The sequence below is a fragment of the Pelmatolapia mariae genome, linkage group LG23, assembly GCF_036321145.2.
Source record: "Pelmatolapia mariae isolate MD_Pm_ZW linkage group LG23, Pm_UMD_F_2, whole genome shotgun sequence".
In the NCBI taxonomy this organism is placed as follows: Eukaryota; Metazoa; Chordata; class Actinopteri; order Cichliformes; family Cichlidae; genus Pelmatolapia; species Pelmatolapia mariae.
This window is the reverse complement of record NC_086246.1, coordinates 47,460,265-47,483,609: the sequence shown is the minus strand read 5'-3', so window position 1 is coordinate 47,483,609 and position 23,345 is coordinate 47,460,265. Positions and strand designations below refer to the sequence as shown.

Sequence of the window (23,345 nt, the reverse complement as noted above, 5' to 3'; positions counted from 1 at the left end):
GTCTGTTTATAAACCAAACTACATGTCTGCACCATCTGGCTTCAGAGTTTATTTAAATGATTAACCAATTATCACATTTTCTGCCCACAGACTAATCAGGTAACCAAGGTTTGGACACTACAGCATAAATTAAAATGTGACTATATTACCTTAAAAGTGTAATATGAAACTACCTCTTCTGGTGAATATTTGAATGTGCTACTACTCTGTGCACAACTCCAGCCTCACACTGCGAACAGCTTCCTCTACAAAATAATGAGATCAATACACCAGCGGCGGAGAATCTACTGAGAAAAGGTTAATGTGTCTGTTCTGCTCTCATTAAGGGGCTGAACCCTACAACTCTGTCAGAAAATGTGAGGAACACTGAAGCTATTACAAACCTGACTGTACCAAAGTGGCCTGCCCCACTGAATAATACAGAGCTGAGTCAGTGTGATCGTGTTTGCTTGTTCTCTCTGTGGATGGACAGATGTACCGCCGAGGCTGTGACTAAAGGACAAACCCCCGAGTGTGTTTCAACACTGTGGCATCCTCTCTGCTGCCGCTCGACTGGCTTCCTAGAAAGACGGGAGGGAGAAGTTAGAGCTGGTACACAGAAAGCTGCACCAAAGCTCTGCAGGAGGTTCAGTGCTCCTCCTCGTAGACTCGCTTGTTCCGTCATCACTTTGAGTGTGTGTTTACTCTTAGCATGTATGGCAACCCATTAGTGTCATGCTGGCCAAGCAACACCACAGCAGACACGCAATAGTGCGGTATGCTTCATCACTGTTCTTTGCGTGAAAAGGTTGCACAGACCTCCTTTTCACTGAAGAAGAAAAACAGCCATTCCTCGTTATTCATTCATAAAAGCTCTGCTGTAAAAGCTTTCAAGCCATCTCTCATACCATGTAAATCAGGATCGAGAAGATCGTTAACATAAGATGCTGCACTACCTTCAGTAGAACTGGCTTCAGATACCATAGATTTGTTATTTCCTCTGTGAGATTTTAGCATTTCTTAATGTTGTTTTTAATACTTCTTTGTTTATTGTCCTCTTCTTCCTGCTAATTACGTTCTTGTTATGGTTTCTGGTCGCAGGTCTCTCTTGTAACAGAAATAAGATTAAGCGGCCCACTCTTTATTGTCGTCATCCATCTTTCTTCCCTCCTGCCAGCCCCTTCCCACCATACAGACAGCTTCTGCCACCTTATGCACAGACATAGCATCCCAATAACCAACTCTCTATCCTCTCCCTCTCATCTCACATTTCGTCACCTCCTCCAGGCTGTCCATCTTTCTGCAGGTCACAGACGGCTCGAGCTCAGATGGCTGCCAGTTGAAGCAGAGCAACTGAGTAACGCACGTGGCTCGGGGTCACAGCGTGAAACCAGAGACACTGTTCATGGCATCCAGCTCCTGCTCAGCAGCCTGGTTTTAAGCACAGCGTTATCCTTCGAGACCAACATCCATGTGCAGAGCATGAAGGAAACCACAGACTGAGAAGCAATTCTGCAAATGCCAGGACCATTTGGGTGTCTTGCTTTTTCTGGTCCACTGAACTGGCATTTTGATTGGGTGGACGCAGGGCAAAAGGTCATACCCGTCGCCACAGGAAACACATCTGATCGGCTCGGCAGAAAAGATGGTGTATCACCGTCAGAGGACATCTCATGATCTAGGAGCATGGGAGAGCGTTAGCACATAAATGGGGAAAGTATACTCCTGTGTGCACTACCCTATATTGATCGACATTTTTGTCAGCTGTAAGCTCCCGCATGGCATTTCACAGATTCATGATTTTCATTTTCAAGCAGCAGATTACAGACAGCCAAACGTGGGTCAACACTACCAGAAAGCATAGCATAGAGCATGTCAGCTATACAGTCCATTTCAACAGGCGCGCTGGTTGATGACAAAAGGGAAAAGGACCAGATGATGCATTTGCACTTTTATAAAGATGGTGAAATATTGAATATGACACAGATTACTCTCAAGGATGCAAAGTGCCTCCAAGAAAGGCAGAAAAAAAAAACATGTCAAAAGATAAGAAGAACAAGAAGGAAAAAGACAAAAAAAAAAAAAAAAATCAGCTATTAAAAACAAAAATCTCCCTCAGGTTTGCGCAGACCACTGAAACGGCTCAAAGCTCACAAGAAGCAAGCTGATGCTGCCCCCTAGAGGCATTAAACAGAAACAAACTGAATTCATGGTGGAAAAAAATATTGTTCAGATCTGTAAGTGCAGATCTTTATCCTCCCCCATTTGAACATGTGCAACTAAGACAGAAAACCAATGCAGGCTTGAGAGAAATACATCCACCACCATAGGCATCACTGAATGTCAGGGTGTTATTGCCCCACGATGAAATAAAACAACAGAAATAGAGCAAGACGTACTCACAGGAAGCCAGAAAGTAATTGCACTCTGGCGCAGGCACAATTACTGCACCACATACAACTTTCTTACCTCAGTTTATTTGCAGATTTCTATTCTAGATTAAATTGATTTTTTGGCAAGTGGCTGAGTTTTCCAAAAACATGGATATGTCATGGATAGGGATATATCTTGTGTAAAGCTCAAAGACACAGGCAGTGTTTCATTCAGAAAGGAGACAAATAATTAAACATTTAAGGTTTATTAAAGGGTGTTAAAGTCACTTCCCTGTCTGCACAAAGACTTTAAAAAACTGAATAAGGCTATTTTATAAAGAAAAAATCTATATATACAGTGGCTTGCAAAAGTATTCGGCCCCCTTGAACTTTTCCACATTTTGTCACATTACAGCCACAAACATGAATCAATTTTATTGGAATTCCACGTGAAAGACCAATACAAGGTGGTGTACACGTGAAAAGTGGAACGAAAATCATACATGATTCCAAACATTTTTTATTAATAAATAACTGCAAAGTGGGGTGTGCGTAATTATTCAGCCTCCTGAGTCAATACTTTGTAGAAACACCTTTTGCTGCAGTTACAGCTGCCAGTCTTTTAGGGTATGCCTCTACCAGCTTTGCCCATTCTTCTTTGCAAAACAGCCCCAGCTCAGTCAGATTAGATGGACAGCGTTTGTGAACAGCAGTTTTCAGATCTTGCCACAGATTCTCGATTGGATTTAGACACCAGACAGGTCAGGGATAAAGTTATTGAGAAATTTAAAGCAGGCTTAGGCTACAAAAAGATTTCCCAAGCCTTGAACATCCCACGGAGCACTGTTCAAGCAATCATTCAGAAATGGAAGGAGTATGGCACAACTGTAAACCTACCAAGACAAGGCCGTCCACCTAAACTCACAGGCCGAACAAGGAGAGCGCTGATCAGAAATGCAGCCAAGAGGCCCATGGTGACTCTGGACGAGCAAGAAGAAAGCCATTGTTAACAGAAAACCATAAAAAGTCCTGTTTGCAGTTTGCCACAAGCCATGTGGGGGAAACAGCAAACATGTGGAAGAAGGTGCTCTGGTCAGATGAGACCAAAATGGAACTTTTTGGCCAAAATGCAAAACGCTATGTGTGGTGGAAAACTAACACTGCACATCACTCTGAACACACCATCCCCACTGTCAAATATGGTGGTGGCAGCATCATGCTCTGGGGGTGCTTCTCTTCAGCAGGGACAGGGAAGCTGGTCAGAGTTGACCACTGACCATTACTTGATTTATATTACACTTGTCCTGGATATTTACAACAGCAAACCCCAGAAAAGCATGAACTTCTTCATTAGTGAAATCACCTGCCTGATTTGTCTCTAACTTGACGATAACACATGAGTGATTATCAAACACCATTCAGGTACGTGATGCGGTATAATACTGTGATCTGTTTATAAATTAGAAACGTCGTCGCTGAACTCCTCCAGCTCAAGAGCAAGTCAGAATACTTTTATTTCTGGTATTTGGTTATTTGCACACCTTTTTTACTGACAGACCAAAGTCCTTGGCCTGAACACTGAATTATTATCTTTCAGTACGACTGCAGATCACAGTAAACTTTTGAATACAAAGATTATAACATCTACTCTCAACTCTGCCAGTAAAGATTCTGCAAATAACCCAAACATGCTTCATATGAGCGGGGCATGAAAGGATAAAGAGGCACAGCCCTGATATTCCTGAAAGGTTTTAACACAAAAAAGTCAAACCGATTTTAGCCAAAGGCTGAGAAATTACCCTCAAGAAATGTCTTATGTCACTCAAGTGTCCTCGTCTTGGAGAGAGTGGCGTCTTTTCCTATTAAAAATGGCAGATGATCTCAGTCAGTTCCAGAATTTATCAGGTTACCAGAACAGTATGGAAACATTTTATACACTGGTTACAAAATTAAAGGAACATTTTGAAAGCACATCAGATTTCAATTGAATTTCCATCATTTCCAATTATGAAGAACTAAAAAAAGAATCCACAGATATCCTCCTCACCCTGTGAAGGCAGGTGCAGAGCTGAGAGAAAAAGAAGAAGAAATGGGACAGAGAAAAGGAATTAATGGTTCACTGCAGAACTTGTTTGTTTGATGGAAATGAAAGCAAACCTACAGAGGGCTGAATTCAAACATAAACCCAAAAATTACAGCAAAGAAACTGACGTGAAAGGCTAGTCCATTTTGCTGAAATATCATTGCAGTAACTCAGAATGGTACTTAGTAGTTTGTATGGCCTCAACATGGCTTGTATACAAGCCCATAATGAGATGATGGATGGTGTCCTGGAGGCTCTCCTCCCAGATCTGGACCAGGGCATCACGGAGCTGCTGGACAGCTGAGGAGCGACCTGGCAGCATTGGATGAATCGAAACGTGGTGTTCCACAGGTGTTCTTTTGGATTTAGCTCAGGTGTAGGGGGTCAGTGACTGGTATCAAACCCTTCATCCTCCAGGAACTGCCTCCTTACTCTCGCCACATGAGGTTGTACTAGGAGGAAACCAGGACCCAGTGGGGCCAAGGATTTTATCCGAATACCCAATCTCAGGGTGCTGTTGCCTAGTCTGTGGAAATCTGTGCGCCCCTCCATGGGTATGCCTCCCCAGACCATCACTGGCCCACCAACAAACCAGTCATGCTGCACAATGTTACAGGCAGCATAATGTTCTCCACACTTTCGTTCAACGTAAACCTGCTCTCATCTGTGAAAAATCACAGGGTGCCAGTGGTTGCCAACTCTGGTATTCTATGGCAAATGCCAATCAGGCTCAGCAGTGCCAGGCAATGAAAATAGGGCCCACAGCCCACACTCACCAAGTCTAATTGTTTGGTCAGAGACATTCACACCAGTGACCAGCTGGGGGTCATTTTGTAGGGTTCTGGCAGTTCCTCCTTGCACAAAGGAGCAAATACCGGTCCTGCTGTTGGGTTAAGGACCTTCTACGCTCCTCTCCAACTCTCCTAGAACAACTGCCCGTCTCCTGGAATTTCCACCATGCTCTTGAGACTGTGCTGGGAGACACAGCAAGCCTTCTGGCAATGGTATGTATTGATGTGCCATCCTGAAGGAGCTGGACTACCTGCACAACCTCTGTAGGGTCCAGGTATCACCAAATGCAAAACTAGTGAAAAAACTGTCAGAAAAAAAAGAGGAGTGAAAAATATTGGTGACTTCCACCTGCAAAACCATTCCTGTTTGTGGGATTGTGTCATTGTTGTTCCTGTATTGCACCCATTGTTAATTTCATTAACATCAAAGAAGCTGAAACTGGTCAACAGCGCCCCCCCTGCTACTTGACTGACCAGATCAATATCTCAGATGTTTCTCTGATGTGTTGCTATACTCTGATTAAGTGTTCCTTTAATTTTTTTGAGCAGTGTAGTTATCACACACTTCCTGTGATCCATAGTTTTTGGCATGTACAGAGCAGTCATACAAAAAAAAAGAAAAAGAAAAAAAGCCACGCTTGCTCATTACCCAAAAATACCAAATCAATCGTTTCATGCATAATCTTGATCTTTCATGCAACACTGAGCTAAGTTTAAGCACAATTCACAGAGCATGCAGATGGACTCTTACCTCAGTTGGGCCAAGATTCAAAAGGTCCTACACAGAAGAAATAAATAAAAAAGGAAATGCGTCCACTTAGAAGAGACAAAGTTCAAACTCACGTTTGTAACATAAAAACACAGAAAGCATCAGGAAATCCTTTAAAAGTCTCCACCACCCTCTGAGTGTAGCAGGGTGACTACGGGGTACACGTCTCATCACGTGCTTTCCTTACACTTCAACTCAAACAGAAGTTTTAAAATGAATTAAGAAAGGAAACAGGTCTTACCTCTGCAAGATAAGTCTGAGTTTCCCTCAAATGGTATTCACTATCATCATTTCAGTGACTGCAAGACGACACAGAAAATGCAGAAACCAATGAGACCTTAAAAATCTCCAACGCACGCACACACACACAACCTCGTTCAGCCATCTTAGTGAGGACCTTCATTGACATAATGGTTTCCCTAGCCCCTTACCCTAACCATAACTTAATTGTAACCCTGACACTAAAACCACATTTTGAGCCTCAAACTTGTGAGGACCGGTGAGTGTGTCCTCACAAGTGACTGTTGGTTCTCACAAGTATAGTAGAATGCAGATTTTGGTCCTCACAAAGATAGCTAGACAGGAACACACACACACACACACACACACACACACACATATAAAATAAAATCAGCCAATATCTAATAAAGAGCTTTATTCAGATTTTAAATAGATTTACAAACCATAAGAAAAAAATAAAATAAAATAAAAACAAGGGAAAAAAAATATATCAAGTGATCGTCAAAATATCCACATGTGCATATCAAGGTAGATTGTAAACAGTCCTTTGAAGCCAAAAAGTAAGACTGCCAGGGGTCAGGTTCACTCAGCTGGAAAAGGGTTTGTTTATTGGTGGTTGTTTTGTTTTTTTCCTGAGGTTCTTGTTGTTTTCTTAACTGCTGGGTTTCCCTCAGTGAGGCTGCCACCAACCAGAGCTCAGAGTGTGGGGAGCAAGGACGATAAAACAGTAGTTTGACCAAAAAAGAAAAAAAAAATCCCATTCTCACAAACCATTACAATAGAGAGGCAGGGGTTCATTCATAAACTATGTAACAAACACTGATCAATTATACAGTATTGACAACTCTGTGGCGTAAACAGTAGCGGGTAACGATCCCTGCATGGTGTGCCGACTCCGTTTGGCTCTGTTCAACTTTTCCGTTTCATATCTGTGAAACTGGTTCATATCTTTACTCAGTCTTATATGAACAACAAAAGGGCTTTTAACAATAAAGTCAATACATATAAGAGAAAACAATGAAGCCTTTACCACAAATTTAAAAGAAAAAAAACAAAACAAAAAAAACCAACTACCCTGAAACCAGAAAAGCAGCCCCCCTCCCCCCTCCAAACGCAGCCCAGATAAAATTGAGTTAAGAGGACCTTTCTCCTTGGACACAATCCCAACCCTTATAGCAGGTCTAAAACCACAAACACATCATAACAGCATGCTAGTGAAGAACCACATTCTCCTTTTCATGCTTAAAGATAAACCCCATCCCAGTACCTTCCCATTTTTGCTTTTCTTTTCCGCACATTTCAGCTCATCTAAAAAAAAAAAATAATAATAATAATAAAAAACCCATCAGCGAGTATTCACACACACACACTCAGACACACACACAGGAAATATGATTACAGTCAGGATTTCATCAGAAATACTGTTGGGTGGTGGTAACGGGGGTGTAACAGAGCACTCTTGGCAGTTAGGAGAGGGTCTGATGGTGTACAGTAGACTGAAAACAAGACGCCCCCCCTTCCCCCATCTGTCTCCATTTTTAATTCTTCTGAGTCACGTCCTGCATCAAGCTGCCACCCGTTTGCCTTTGAGGTAACAGGATTCATTGATACTGATGAGTCAAAATGGCTGGCGCAAAGAAATATGCCAGTACACACAGCCGCCAGCAGGGGGTGAGCTCTGTGAAGGGCAGTGAACAATGCAACTCTTGAGCTCTGGAGACTTGTGCTACTCTGGAGTTAGGATCACAAACCACAGACAGACACAGCCACACATGTCCGTCTCTGACCAAGGACACGTGGCTGGCTTGTGAGACTCAAGCTGAAGTTCGGGACACGCTGCAAAGCTCAGCTTTACTGCCACGCTTAAAGCACTGCATATTAAGTAAGTTCAAGCACTGACTGCATAGGTTTGTTAAATACAGTACGTTAGATTTCACGAGCAGCAGTGAGCTGGGCTAGCGGTTTATTAATGCATCCGGGCCCCTAGTAGCGCGTGCTTGTACGACGAAGGCCGTGTGGCAGTCGGTAGAGGACGATTCTGGGGTTCTGGTCTACATGCCATTCTTTAGTTCAGCTGTTCGATCTTACCTTCCTCACTCACACCTCGGACAAATCTGACAGGTGCCGCTATAAATAAGTTGTTCCATCAGGAGGGCGCCGTTTACACAATATCGCCACCTGAGAATTAAAGGGGGGGGGGGGGCTGACTGACTGACTCCTTATGCCACTTTCCCCTTGCCTGGCTGACTGGGGTTTGCCGTGACTCATGGATCCCATTGGTCAGTCACATGTGGAATATTAGGGAGTGAGGGAAGGCACAAGAGAGTGTGAATGGCAGACAACTTTCATGTGTGGAGCAGCACAAGCCTTGCGGCTTAAAAGGTCAGAGGTGAGGCATGGCAGGGCTTTGAACATCCTGCAAACTAGAGTAGAGTCACACACACGTCCGGGGCTCAGAGGCGGAAACGACTCCGCTTTAGAAAAAGGAAAAAAACAAAACAAAACAACTCGCGCAGACACACGTACGCACAGTATGCCAATCATCCTACGTTAGCTTTCTTCACAAATCTTGCTTTACTCTGACCTGAACCTGCCTCCTGATGACTGTGATTAAGAGCAGGTGTGACCATCAGATTTGTTCCACTCAAAGCCTGCAGAAGAAATAGGACTCGAAGCTAAAAGGCTAAGCTAATTTTTAGTAAGTGCAGATCAACAGGAGGTGAAGAAACCAAAACTATTACTTTGAAGATTTCCTGCTGAGTGTGCATATTGTGTGTAACCTTTACTGAGAACAGATAAAAATAAAATAAAACATGTAAGAAACAAGCAGAAAAAAAAAAAAACTGTAGCCTTCTTTTCTTCAATGCATCGGGTTTTAGTGCGCACGCTGTGACTGCACATGTGACAGAAGGTGGACGGGGGCTGTGCTAAGTGAGTACTCGGGAAGAAGGGGAAGAAGGAGGGGGGGATTTAAAGTTCAGTTCATGACAGAAGAGGGCGGTCAGCGGTGGGGTGGAGGTGTTGAGAACAAGAACAGCGAGCAGGGGGACGATGTCGCAGGGCGGGCGAGGTCAGGAGTCCTCAGTGCCCGAGTCGTCCTCATCATAGCAACAGTCCTCATCGTCATCCTCATCATCATCATCCAGCTCCTCGTCATCGTAGTAGTCATCGTATAAGAGGTTGGAGCCATCGTCTGTGGGTGGGACTTGGGTTCGGACGCAGTACTCGTCCAACGTGACAGGAACCTTGACACCGTCCCGCTCTGCATCCACTTTGGTAGCCACCACCTGCTTTCTGTAAGACGCAAGGAAGAAACAGAAGAGGTGAAAAAAATTAAAATGAGGCTATGAGCAAGTTCAGTTGTGGCGCTCTGTTTCTACTTTACAGACAAGCACCCGTTTGAAGTGAGGAGACAGTCGAGTGCGTTTTTCTTCCTTCCTGTACCTGATGATCTCGATGTATTCTCTGTCCTTGCCCTTGCTGTCCCTCCACTTTCGGTACATGACGGAGGCGTCCACGTTGGCGGGGGAGAACGTGTTGGGTTCATTCAGCAGAGAGATCACACTGAGCAGGATGGTCCTGAGAGAGAGGCCGACAGTGGAACGAGTGATTAAAATAGTTGAAGGCAATACAGAATGAGGAGAAGGAAACAGGGCGGAGAGTAGCAAAGATGGAGGTAAGACGAGACAAGAGACACTGAGTGCAGGAAACAGAAGTGTACAGAAATGGAAAGACAAACACAGACAAAAAGAGGGAGAGAGGGTGAGGGAGGGAAGGAGGGAGATGAAGGTCAGGGTCAGACGAGCAGCCTGTTAACCCTCTAATCATCTGTCTGTGCTGCTGCGTTTGACTTTATTGGCCTAAACACTTACAGAATTCAGCTCTGATTAAGAGACCAGTCACACAAACATGGGTGGGCAGTATGTTTTATCCTACTGTGGTGAGGCGTGGTCTGCGGTGCCGTGCAGGGAGGGCGGACGCACCTGCACGGCATCCTTAATCACGCCCGCCGAGTTAAAAACACAGGGACTCAGGGGTTGGTGTGTAGTGTGGTGTGAATGAGACACGGCGGGTCCAGGGATCGTAGGTTTGAGCCATTTTATTCAATATTTGTCACACCACAATACACACCAACCCTGAGTCCCCGTGTTTTTAACTCGGCGGGCGTGATTAAGGATGCCGTGCAGGTGCGTCCGCCCTCCCTGCACGGCACCGCAGACCACGCCTCACCACACCTACAAAACATTGTTTACCCACTCTCCTCTTGTAAGTAATATCAAGCTGCTTTTGTATCTGTCGCTTCTGTCTGCAGCAGTCGGAGGATCCTTTATGAAAGACACATCTGTAGTGGATTTTGTCTACGCTGAGCACAGAAAAAAAAAAAAAAAAAAAAAGACAACTGAGAATCTGGAGGGACCAAGTAATTCAATCTGTGTCAAGCAAATATCAGAAATAAAAAGGCGTATGAATTAAACATCATGTTTGGGTGTTTGCTGTATTTACACTGCAGCAAGCTTAGAAAATGCCTCAAACAATCATCCTGTTTTCATGCTACAGGATCTGGAGTCAGCCATCTACATTTTCTGCTCTGTAGGCAAAAATGCAGCACTGCTTTTGTAATATTCAGCTCTGAGGCTTCATTACTGTGGACAAAATTGCAGTAAAGAAATTCCTTCCCCAAAGTACATAATGTAGCTACTGGCTTGCCACCACCACCACAGTAATGGTGAAGCTGTTTAGAGGCTCACAAATGTACCCATAGAGCTGGTATTACATCCAGTAGCAAGGAAAGACAACAATGCCACCCGAATGCAAGCAAATGTCTCTGCCTGGCTACAAACATTGTCTAGCTCCTCCCCTGATCCTCCATGATCAGCATGACTGGCCATGACCAATGACCTTCTTTAGCAGGTGCACAGCCAGTGCATCTCCAGATCTGTTCAAACGTTCCTACTCTATGATGAAAGCAAAATCCTGACTGACACAAAATGCATTATGCATCTAAATGAATCAATTAAAAATTCATTATGGTCTAGCTACAAGCCAGAAAAAAAACAAAACTCTGTAGATCATCATCATCATCTTTTTTTTTTCTTGAGTTGTTCCAGAGCCTGACGTGTACCTGACATTCTGCGTGGGGTTCCACCTCTCTGAGGGCAGCTCACCGCTCTGTGGGTCGTCCACTGGTGGATGAAGGATAGAGATGCACACATCCCCGTTCTAGGGACATGAGATAGTAAACAAGCATGTTCAGACAAGCAGTCACCTTTAAGAAGCGCGAAAAGATTCAAATTTTAGGGCTACATGTTGGAAAAAACAAAAAAACCTACTTGGAATCACAAAAATGTCAATGTTTAACATTCACACTTTTGAAAAAAAAAATTATTATTATTTTTATAAATTGTTCAGATTTACCTCGTAGATGTTCGGGTGCCACATTTTGGTGAGAAAGCGGAAAGCTGGTGGAGAGTACGGGTAGTCGATGGGAAACTTGATCCGAGCCTTGGGGTGAGAAAAGACACCTATTAGCAGCGTACTGACAGGACGAGTGTTTACCTCTCTCTCTCGTGAACAGACAAGTTGTAACCAATTTCCTTTGTCACCGCCTGGTAACCATTTCAACTGATTAGTACAACCGAGCAACAAGATGATTGCTTTACCCGCAGTTAGACATTTAATTAAAGACAGTCTTGGTGCCATTTGCTTACATTGTGTAATGGATCTACACTCACACACGGTCAGAAACAATTGCAAGAACACACTGCAAGTCTGAATGATTCTGCAGAAGAAATAAAAGCATGCATGTGTGTGGCTCTCTGTTGGGATATTCACTGACATAATGCATGCCCTAGGCATTACTTTAACCGTCAAAACCCAACCTAACATGCGTCCCAAACAGTGCTGTGTCAGACAAGCCAAGCCATAATGTTCTCTCTTCCAAGGTCTAAAACTCTGAAGTGGTCGTCAAAAAGATAACCACACAAGTACAGACACAGCTGCCAAGGAGAGAGGGCTTTATTTTGACTGCTTCTCTTCACAAAGCCCTACACTGCAGCGCTGGTGCCAACGCGCAGCAGCTGATTGAAGACCTCCACAATCACGCTGATCAGCGTCAGTCGTGATTGAAAGAAACCTCTAAATAGTAACTACAGGGTCAGTGCAAAACATAGCTAATGACAGTGTAATGTAATACGGTGTGGAGGAAGGGAGGGATGGAGGCTTGCAGTCCGTTCAGCTGCAAAGCGCGTGGAGCTTAGAGAAACACCGGAGGCTGAGGGGGGTGCTGGTAATGGTGCTGGTATAAAGACATTGTGTTTGTCCTCTCCAGCTGTCACTGCAACCCAAGACAATCCACTACTCACACTCATGTTCTGCCATTATATGTCCTCACACTGAAAACAACCACACAGACAGACACTGTAAATCCTGTGTGGAAGACCACTCCTCCGTTTTCCATAAAGCGTGCCATGAGAAAGACGGTGACGGAGCACACACACCAACAGGACTTATTATACACAAACGCATCACTCACAGCATGAAACCTTCTGACCCCCCCGCCAAAGTCTCTCTCACACACACACACACACACACACACACACACACGTGTACATTTGCTGATTCGGCATGGTCAGCTGGTCCTCGCCACAGTGAACCAACTAGCAGGAGAGGGGGTGAATTGGCAGCAGTAGTGGGAGGAGGTAGAGGGGGATTTCATTTGAACTAAAGGGGGTTGGGCTTTGAGCCTTCTTTGACCGCTTTGCCTAATTTAACCCTCGTGCATGCAGCCAAATGTTTTATCTGTGCAAAACACTGAGTGACTTGTTGATAGTCACAGAATACTCTGCATTTAAGACTCTTTGTCATGAAGGAGTGTGTTTGTACATCCCAACTAACAGCACAAGATAAATTCAGTCAAGATGACAAACACGCAACCTGCTTATCCTAACCTGCGCTCTCCATATCATAGCAGGGCAGAGAGGAAGTGTTGACAATCCTGAGAGAAGAGGGGCTGAAAAAAATAAAAGTTTGACCGGCCTTGCCAGATAACTGGCGACCCATCAGAGTGCAGAGTTCAAGCCAACATAGTACACATTACAGCCTAGCAGCAGTGCAACACATAGCAGCTAGCCAGGAGGGTTGAGGAAGGGGGAGGAGGCCATACAGCAACAGTGATTGCTTAGTTTTTAGTCCAAAACAATATAAGCAGTAAGATCATATCAGTCCCCTGGCTGGAAATGGGGCAAAGGAGACATTAGTTTGTATATTTTGGAAAGCTGGCCCTCCGTTGCTCCCTCTTTCCACAGCATGTCCATAGATAGTCAAATATCTGCTGTAATTTAGAGCTCAATAAATAAGCTGACAGTGACAGCATTTACCGGTAAGGATGTTTTAAATAAACCACACTAATCATCAGCAGCCATTCAACAACACTTTCGGCCACAGTGAGAAAGTTCTGGGTTTGACTCTCCTGGTCAGGTGGGCCTTTTGGGAGTCAACTTTGCATATTCTGCCTGATTCTTAACTATTCTGCATCCACAGCCAAAATGCAAAGACTAAAGCACAGTATGAATGTATGGGGAAATATAGCTTGTAGCCTAAAGCACTTTCAGTGGTAACGTAGACAAAAGTGTTATGCAAATGCCCCTTCATTTCCATCTGGTCCGACTCAACAGATAATACAAGGACTGGTTTTGGCCGAGTGTGCCAAAACATCCTTCCAGTGCCTGTTTTCCCCCCAAACAAACACTGAATGAGTCTCTAACATGCTTTTTTAAGATTGATGCGACTACTTCACAGGACATATCATGGATTAAAACTAGAATTACTCCCCAAACCACCATTAAAATTTGTTTCACACCTCTGGCAGAGACCCTTCCATCTAAGCAGTTTCATCCAAATCTATTCAAAGCCACTGAGATACCGTGAAACCAAAAGGTGATCAGATGTGGAAGAAATCCTATACTCTATCCAACTGTGGGGAAGTTCAAAAGGAGAACACAGCTCTTTGGTGAGACAAACTCACCCTGCCTGTCAAGAAATAGCCAAATCTGTACGTCTGAATAAATAAGTTGAATCAATATCTCAGTTTTTAACCCCAGGCTGAGAGACCCATGTGGCAACCCTTCCCATAAAAATAGTCCCATTCAACACAACCCTGAGAGTCTGAGAGCAAATAAGAAAGCAGAATGGTAGGGATATGCATTAACAATAACCATGAGCAAAAAGGAAAGAGTGTGATTTCACATTGCAGCTTAGCAAGAGGCTTCAGACTGTTTTCCTGTTCTGAAACAGCTCCACAATTTCATTGGCTCTTGACCTACCTTACATATGACTACCTATTATACAGCTGATGGCTGCAGATGGATGTGGATAGAGGAGATGATGCATAGATGAGGTAAAGAAGTGGCCCAAGCAAAGACAGGCTGCTTGGTTGGCTTATTTGCTCTGCAGCTGTGAGCCGCTTCAGCTCCAAGCAGACAGAAGATAAGAAACACGAGGAGAACGAGCGAGGACACTGCAGCAGGGTCTTCGATGCCCAGTATCAGCGTTCTCTTTTCAAACGCATCTATGGTCCTGCTCTGAGTCTTTACCTCAGTCTCTTCCCATACAGCTGCTCAACCAAGACGTTTACCCAAAACAGAGTGCTATTCTTAGAGTATCTGTTGAAACATGCTGGTTTGCATGTCATGCCTAATAATTGGCCCGAGCAGCCAATTAACAGCCTTCATTCTCAGAAGGAGACTCACTTTGAACATCTCATCTGAGAAGCTGACAGGAAGTGCAGCTGATTTTTCTTTTGCCAGGCAAAAACCCCCCCAAAAACTTATAAAACACTCCCCTTGTTATTGTTGCATTATAGACAGTGAAGATCAGTTTCCTCTTTCTAAGAAAATCTTTGACTGTGACCTGAAAAGCTGCCTTGAGGAAGGAACGAGTCAGAGAAAGAGCACGCCCACCCTGCGGATAATGACAGCGAGGCGAAGTAAATCAGGTCAATGCAAAGACCCTGAACAGAACAAATCATTCTGTTCTCCCTGTGCACCTCTTCACCGTCCCCACAGACCTTATCCTCTCTCACACATACGCAGGACAAGGAAAACGGCCCCGACACAGAGCAGATTCCACACAGCACATGCAGATCTGTGAGATTAACAGGTTCAGATCCAACCGACTCCCCTCTTTCTCTTCAATTGTTTTTTAGTTGCAGAGCTGTAATACAGTTATATTTCAAACAACTCTTAGGTGATCTTAGCACAACGACATTTCAAGAAGCCCACCGAGCCACGTCTCAGAGATGAGATTATTGCACCAGTGGCCCAAACAGGAAGAGGAAGAGAACACACTGCCAGGACTTCAGGGGATGGTTATAACCGTCTACCAGAGCCTCACACTCACCTCTGCTCACAGCAGGCTGCGCATTCAAAGAGGGGGGGGGGTATTGCAAGGAAAAGGGCTGTGCCTGCTCTTGATCTGGCCCTTTCAATATTCCCTGTTTTTTGGAGGTTTTTTTCCTCCCCTCTACCCTGCTCTTGTTTCTCTGTGACACAGCCAGAGGGGGAAACATGACTCCAGCAGCTCAGCCAGGCACACTGCAGTCAGGTTAGGGTTTTTTTTTTTACCCTCTCCTCTACTGCTACTGCAAGGCTAACAGAGAACATGTACAAATTCTGTAGCATATTAGAAAGGTGCAACTACAAAGTCAGCTTATTAATCGCAAACAGTGTCTGTCATTTGATTGTCAAGTGCTTTAAAACAAAAACAAAAACAGACAGGCCCGGGCAAAAACCAAAGGGCAGCTCTCCTCTTTCATAACAGCTGTGAACATGGGGTCTGTCAGTCGAGAAAAACACTTGACTGAAAGATTAAAGGTATTTTCTTTTAGAGTATTAGCTGCATTTACATTATGACCTCAAGTAAGAAAGTTGACACAGCCCCTCCACCCAAGCTCCAGGACCTTCAAAAGGCCTGTGCCACTTGACACACAGTGAGAGATCTACAAGTCACCACAGGAAACTTTCCTGCGAAGCATAATTAGATGACTGCATCTGTGGACATAAATAGTGAATGCTGCATCTTTTGCTGCTTCTGAAGTGGAGGGCAACTCCACCTGAAGAGTACAGAGCTACGATCAGTGCAATGCTTTAGGTTATTCCAACATAGAGGTATTAAAAGCAGTACAAATATACAGAAATGTAGCAAATGGTGAACAAAATATTTTGTTTCAGGCAAAGTAAAAATGTCTCTCTGTCATACGACTTGGTGACCTGGCCGACCCTGCCTCATGTCACTGTGTTCTAGAAAATGTTTGGCAAAATTAAAAATGTCTGGGCTGTTTCACTTGTGGCTAATGGTTACGGTTTTCGGCAGACATTAAATGTACTGCCGGCAGAATAGAAAGCAAAATTAAACCCACAGCTTTAAATACACTGGTGGAAGTACTGCACTTTGTGATGCAAACTGTAGTGTTTGCACGTGTTCAGGGTGGGACACTACTTTAAAGTCCTTACAGAAGCAATTCTTGCCACACTAGCCATCTTAAAAACACTGATTGTTAAAGCCTGAACTTCAGTGCTCACCTGGACATAAAACACTGCACTTTTATATTTGAACCACCAGTCAAAGGTGAATAAAACTAATTCCATCTGTCTTCTTGCATCAATTCAGGACTATTTGAGTGCAGTGCCTCTCTTTCATGACGTCTCTGACTGTCATGGCTGTTAAACTTTGCTGAATTTGTATTGTGTCCATGTTCTGTAATTAATTTTAAAGCACTCAAACTGTATTTGAAGTTCAAATCATCAACAAGTCGCTGCTCACTAAATAAATCTGTGAATGCCCAAACATCTAAAGTTCTGCAGCAGTCATACTCGATACGTGATACTATGCTTCCTATGATTTGGGCTGGTGAGTAAGCTGTTAAAGCCGTGGAGTGTTTTTAACTGTGTGACTCAAATCTTATCCCCGGGGACAAGCAGATGTGAGGAGAAAGAAGAAGAAGAAAAAAAAAGAAAAAGAAAAAAAAAAGAGTGAGAGAGTCAAACACTCATTACACTCGGTGTCATCCACACACCATTTCCTGCACTGAGAATATTTTTAAACTCTCTGCATTACCAAAGTTTTCATATTTAAGCCTCAGATTAAAAAAAGAAAAAAGAAAGTGTATGACTAAATAGGAAAGACTTTACAAAGGTGCACACAAACTGAGCGTGCGCAAAAACAGCAGGACTGCATATTGTGAGAATAATCTGCAATATACAATAATCTGACTAGACACTCCAACATGGTGGTCTTCAAACAGTTTGGGTGTATGTATCTGTATTCACAGAGCTGAGAATCAACCACGATGCAATATTATCACAATACTTCACTCATGATACAATATTATTGCAACTTTTAACATTTTGCAAGGTGTTAAAAACACAGCAACATTTATCACCTTTTTTTTTAAACCGCAAATTACATCCTCAAACTTTGTCAGTTTCAAATAAGATAACACCATCTTGCTTTAGTTTATTTTTTGCTGCGAAATGAGATCGTCAATGCTGCTATCAGTCTGTGGTTGAATGGGGTCAAGCTGCCAATAAGATGCAATCAGTTTCTGATAATACAGCAATTATTGTGATAAACTGTCAAAAAACAAAAACCGTTTCTGTAGACAGAAATTCACATATAACAATTCCATTTGCGCTTAGATGTTGGCAGTCTGCCTGCATTTATAAATCAGACATCAATTATCTTCGAATCTTCGACAAGCTCTCTGAGTGCGATTGCCGTCAGTACAACTCAGACTGCAAACATTTGCAGAAAGAGTGCCTCCTTTAACCTGTGCAATCACCTCGCCATCAAAACTGGTCGTGAGTGTGCAACACCCTGAGGGTCTGGGCAGCCTAGTCACCAATCAATCGGTTGCAGAATTTACAAAAAAATTCAATCACCAGACAGCCACCATTTTTATGTTTTTTTTTGTAGTTGCAAGAAGGTTGCTGTCCTATTTCTACTCCTGTGACTGAGCCATTAGCTTAATTAGGAGATAATTAAGTGTGTCCAGTGTTGGATGGTTTTTCAGTTGAGCCGATTTAATGCAAGTTTCCTCAGCTAACATTATCACAGGATGGTGAAGCATGAGATGTGCCCTCTTGTTTCCAGTATTCCCAAAATATTTGATATCATTTAAGAAAATATTAATATTTGGTGTCCCTGTATCGCTTCAATACTGCCTCAAAAAATACTGATACTATGCTGTATTGATCTTTTCCCCCACCACTACTAATTATCAGTCCTTTTCAGGTAGTGTCGTTAAATCCCCAAGCACAACTTGACCTGTCTCAACACCTAGTATGGGAACCACTGCTCTAGCCAACTCAGCTGTTCATGTCCCAAGACCACAGCTTACTACAGGCCAAAGTCAGTAAACGTCAGAGTCTCAGAGCCTAAATGGATTCCTCACATGAATACACAGAAATGTCAGAGTCAGCAAATGGGTGTTAGCACCGGCGAGTATATGAAAGTCACAGGTCATGGGTCAGCTTATCATTATAAGGCACTGTGTGTTTACTTCTGCACTGTGTGTTTACTAAAGCAACCAGGACAGTTATCTAATCCTGTGTGAGTGACACTTCAATATGTCTCGGTCCACTCTGTGCGTGCCTGCCTGCATGCATAATGTCTTCGTCATGGTGTGCCTTTTTCAAAGAAACACCCATGTGAAATAAACACCTGAGTCAGCCAGGTTGCACGTGACGTCAGTATCAGCCCCGCTTCAGATGAACAGGCCTCACAGCGAGTCATAACTCTTTGTTTGTTTTGGTAACACCAAAAAGAGGTGGTTCTTTCCCTCTCCTCTTTTTTCCTCCTCCCTTCTGAATATTGCAAACTGGTCGGATAGAAACCCAGCACAGAACAATGAGTCACAGCCATGCGGCAGATTTCACAGCCAAGCTGTGCATTCCTGGCCCAACAAAGGAATCCTGTACACGGCAACCACACAGACCCACTGAACACTGTCTACGGGAGCCTGGTCGGGCCCCTCCGTTTGCGCTTACAGGCTTTAAAAAGAGCAGAGGCAAAATGAAGACTGTCTCTTAGGAACTGGAACTACAAAAAAACCTCAGGACAGCTGAAGGGACAGTGTGCAAAAAGAGAGGAGTTACATGACGTCTGCAGACAATATTAATCATTTACAGCTTAACAACTGTTGTATGGATACAACACAGGCTTAGCATTGTGAGGAAATAAAACCAAGTCATTGTAAAGCAATCGTGCAGAATTTGTTACTTTGCTTTTCTGCAAATTAAATTCGTGTTTCAAGCAAGTATTATTGTGCCACGTCAATAAAAGGCTTGTCATCCGTTTTGTTTTTTGATACACAGTAAAAAAAATTTAATTTAATTTAAAAAAAAAAGCTGAAGCACAGCTACTTGGGGCTTTATAGCACTAAACATAAACAAAGTAATGAATCCAATCGCCCTCCAGGATGAGCATCACAGCACAATGACTCCAGTGAGTTGCAACGTTTGAACGTTAGAATAAGAAAACATGGCAACAACTGACATGCCAATATAAATACTTTTACTAGAACTTTAAAAAACTACTTAATGGTCAGTACTCAGGGGGTCAAAAGGCAGAGAAATGGCACACTCAAACATCAGCCGCAGAAATCTTCTGAAGACGGAAATACGATGGTGGCGGTTTATAATCAGCACAAATTCTGCTAAACAGGAACAAAACCAACGCATCTTTACTCTCAAGGGAGGAAGTAGACGAGAAAACAAATTATGAGTCACTACACAAGTTAGACAAGTTAAGGCTGGAAGCCATTTAACATTTCAAAAGCAAGGTTAGCACCATGCATGTATGTATGGTACATTTGAATAACCAACGAAAAAAGTACTCAAGCCAGGGCTGCTGAATTGTAATGATGAACACAAAGAAAAGGATTGAATTAGCGAGATAGATGATGAGCTTAACTATCAAGGTAGTGCTGGAGGCGGTTATGCTCAACAACCTTTTGTTTCAAGCCAACAAAAAAGTAACTCGGGCACATGCAAGATCTGTAAGAGACCTAATCTGTGTTTTGATGAAAAAATATGCTCAAGCAACAAAGTTCTCATGGAGTCTTGTTGGTTTAAAGTTAAACAAAGAAGTATTTGTCACAGTAACGCTAAACAGGGGGCAATTAGCCAAGTTAACGTTATTAACTATTACCTGCTGCTGGTGGAAATGGTTACATGAAGGGTGAGGTTGGTCGCTTGGTTGCCCTGTATGATCAAATTACTGAAATATACAGTAAAACTAACCAGTTAAAGAACAATAGACGGGCTGCTAGCTAACATTAGCCACTCACCTTAAAATAACCACCCTCGTAGTGTGTATTCGGGGGTCCGAATATCGCTACTTCCCAGTTGTACAGGTCCGACTCGTCCACCAAAGTTATTTTGAACCCTTCGACCGGCTCATCTTGGAGACTTTTCATCTCCAGCATTAATGCTTTTTGGGAACTGGCTACATGATGTCTATTCTGAGCCATATTCCACGGCGATTTTTATATAAAAAAATATCAGCGACCCACCACAGCTGTGACTGCGAAGGACAAAGCTAGCTCGTTACAAACAACAGCTAACAGTAGAAGAACGGAGCTCGTCACGCAGGAACGGTTGGTTTCCGTTTGTGTGCGGTTCCAAAACGCGTCTGGGCTTTATTTGGCCGGAGCTGGTGCGCCTTCCTCTCTGTTGTTGTGAACAATCCAACGGAGCCCCAGTTATTAACGACCATGAACCTACCGTTATCAAGTCGAAGGCATTACTTGCCTTATTTCCGGTGACATTCTTCAAAATAAAACTCTAAAGTATCAGTAGCCCATATCAGACAGCTGTGAAAAAACACCCTCCCCCTTCCTGAATTCTTATTTTTTGCTAATTTTTCAAACTTGTCTGTTTGAGATCGTCAAAGAAATGTGTGATATTATGTCATTAATAAAAGTATATTATATTTATCATAGTTTAACCCATATAAATACAAAACAAAGTTTTTAAAAGATGCTTTCATTTTTCAAATCATAAGAGCAGTCGCCTCAAGGCACTTTATTCTGTAAGATAAAGACCCTACAATAATACAGAGAAAACCGTAACAATCAAACCACCCCCTGTGAGCAAGCACTTGGTGACAGTGGGAAGGAAAAACTCCCTTACAACAGGAAGAAACCTCAGGCAGGGGTATCCATCGAGTGGTTGGGGGTGAGAGAAGGAAAACAGAACAACACAAACATTTGTGTTTGTGCCAGAGATTAATATTAACTACTGATTAAATGCAGAGTGGGGTGTAAATACATAGTGAGTGAATAAGGTAAGTGAAGAAGAAACATTCAGTGCATCATAGGAAGCCCCCAACAGACTATTGGCCTGTTGCAGCATAATTAAGGGAGGATTCAGGGTCAGCTGATCCAGCCCCAACTATATACTTTATCAAAAGTTTTAAACCTTGAAAATAGAAAGGGTGTTGGTCTACCGAATCCAATCTGGAAAATGGAATTGACAAGTCCTCCAGGAGGTCACAAAATAACCCTGAACAAAGTCTTAAGAACTGCAGTCCTCACTTACCTCAGCTAAGGTCAGTGTTCATCATTTAATAAAAAGAAAGAGACTGGGCAAAAATAGCATCCATGGGAGAGTTCCAAGGCAAAAACCACCATCACATAATTTCCTAAGGGATTTTTGAAGTATTCAAATTCTGAACAAGTCTTGTCTCACATTTGCCAAAAGCATCTTCATGATCCCCAAGACTGTTGGAAAAATGCTCTTTAGACTGCTGAGACAAAAGTTTAACTTTTTAGAAAGTTAGAATCCTAAAACTAACACAGCACTTCATAAAAAGGGCATCACACCCACAATCAAATATGTCGCTGATAGTGTGAAGGTCTGTGGCTGCTTTGTTGCTTCAGGACCCGGGCGACTTGCTGTATATGATAGACCCATGAATTCTGCTGTCTGCCAGAAAATCCTGAAGGAGAATATCTCACCAAGTCCACCTTTGAAAGGAAAATTAAAGTTTTGATTTTGTGGTTGCCTAATCAAAGTCCAGGTCCAGGTCTGATAAACTTACTTTCTCACAACCAAAATTCCTCCACAGCAGTGTGAAAGACTCATTGCCAGTTTTCACAAATGCTTGATTGCAGATCTCACTGGGTGGCACAAACAGTTATTAGGTTACTAGCTCTTTCACACAGGGTAGGTTTGGATAGCTTTTCTCCTTTAATAAATGAAACCATCATTTAAAACTGCATTTTGTATTTGTTCAGCTTGCCTAAAATTTCTTTAAATTGAAACATGTTAGTGTGACAAATATGCAAAAAATAAAAAAATAAAAATCAGGAAGGGGGCAAATAATTTCTCACAGCACTGCACAATTTACCCCTCTCTCTTTTGACCTTTACTCTAGTTGCACTCTCACAGGTAAACAACTTATTAACCCCTTACAGTTAGGATGTTTTCAATGTTTATGATGAAGGTAGAGTCTTTATTTTTTAGGTTTTGTGTCGTTTAATGTACTTCTAGTTAAACATACACAAGTGTCCATTTTTGCTTGCTCTTAGAGAAAAATACAGTTCGAATCGCGAGTTTTGTTTTGAAACTCTATACCGGAAATTCATTTTGATCTCGGTTATCTTTGCTACCGAAAGCTTGTCAGCCTCCTCTTTTTATCGGGTGCCTTAAGGAGGAAAAGGAGGTTGGCCAAGCGGCATTTTCGATAAAACAATCAATTTTTTCATAAAACTTCAATCTGAGGCTTTGTCTGCTCAACTTTTCTCAACTCAGCTGCTCGCTGTCAGTCAGTAGGGGTCTCGATTACTTCTGCTGCCAGGCTAGGCTTTCTGGGAACTGAAGTTCAAAGCAGCACATCTTGCTTTATTAATAAAGAGACAGGTGTTAATTTGCCAAGAACATATCTTCATCTACACGTACACACTCCAGATTTCTATCATTTCATTCAAAACTATTTTTTGTATGCTTATTGATTCACTTTAACACACACACACACACACACACACACACACACACACACACACACACACACACACACACACACACACACACACACACACACACACACACAAA

General features: G+C 42.9%; 1 protein-coding gene across 1 annotated transcript; it reads right to left on the bottom strand.

Moving 5' to 3' along the window:
* Nucleotides 1-6,651: 6,651 nt before the first annotated feature.
* On the bottom strand, nucleotides 6,652-21,010 carry cdc34a (cell division cycle 34 homolog (S. cerevisiae) a). The gene is made up of 5 exons (XM_063467109.1): nucleotides 20,579-21,010; nucleotides 11,650-11,736; nucleotides 11,357-11,454; nucleotides 9,679-9,813; nucleotides 6,652-9,528 (listed from the first exon to the last, which is right to left on the bottom strand). Exons 1-5 carry the CDS (start codon nucleotides 20,759-20,761, stop codon nucleotides 9,306-9,308), a joined length of 726 nt encoding a protein of 241 aa, XP_063323179.1. The 5' UTR covers nucleotides 20,762-21,010; the 3' UTR covers nucleotides 6,652-9,305.
* Nucleotides 21,011-23,345: the final 2,335 nt, after the last annotated feature.

What these genes read in the sequence shown, in the direction of transcription:
- cdc34a (XM_063467109.1), bottom strand. Translation starts at nt 20,761, where the DNA reads ATGGCTCAGAATAGACATCATGTAGCCAGTTCCCAAAAAGCATTAATG. An exon ending in GGCACCCGAACATCTACGAG is followed by an intron (nt 11,455 to 11,649) that starts GTAAATCTGAAC and finishes TCATGTCCCTAG; the next exon opens with AACGGGGATGTGTGCATCTC. An exon ending in GAATACATCGAGATCATCAG is followed by an intron (nt 9,529 to 9,678) that starts GTACAGGAAGGA and finishes TGCGTCTTACAG; the next exon opens with AAAGCAGGTGGTGGCTACCA.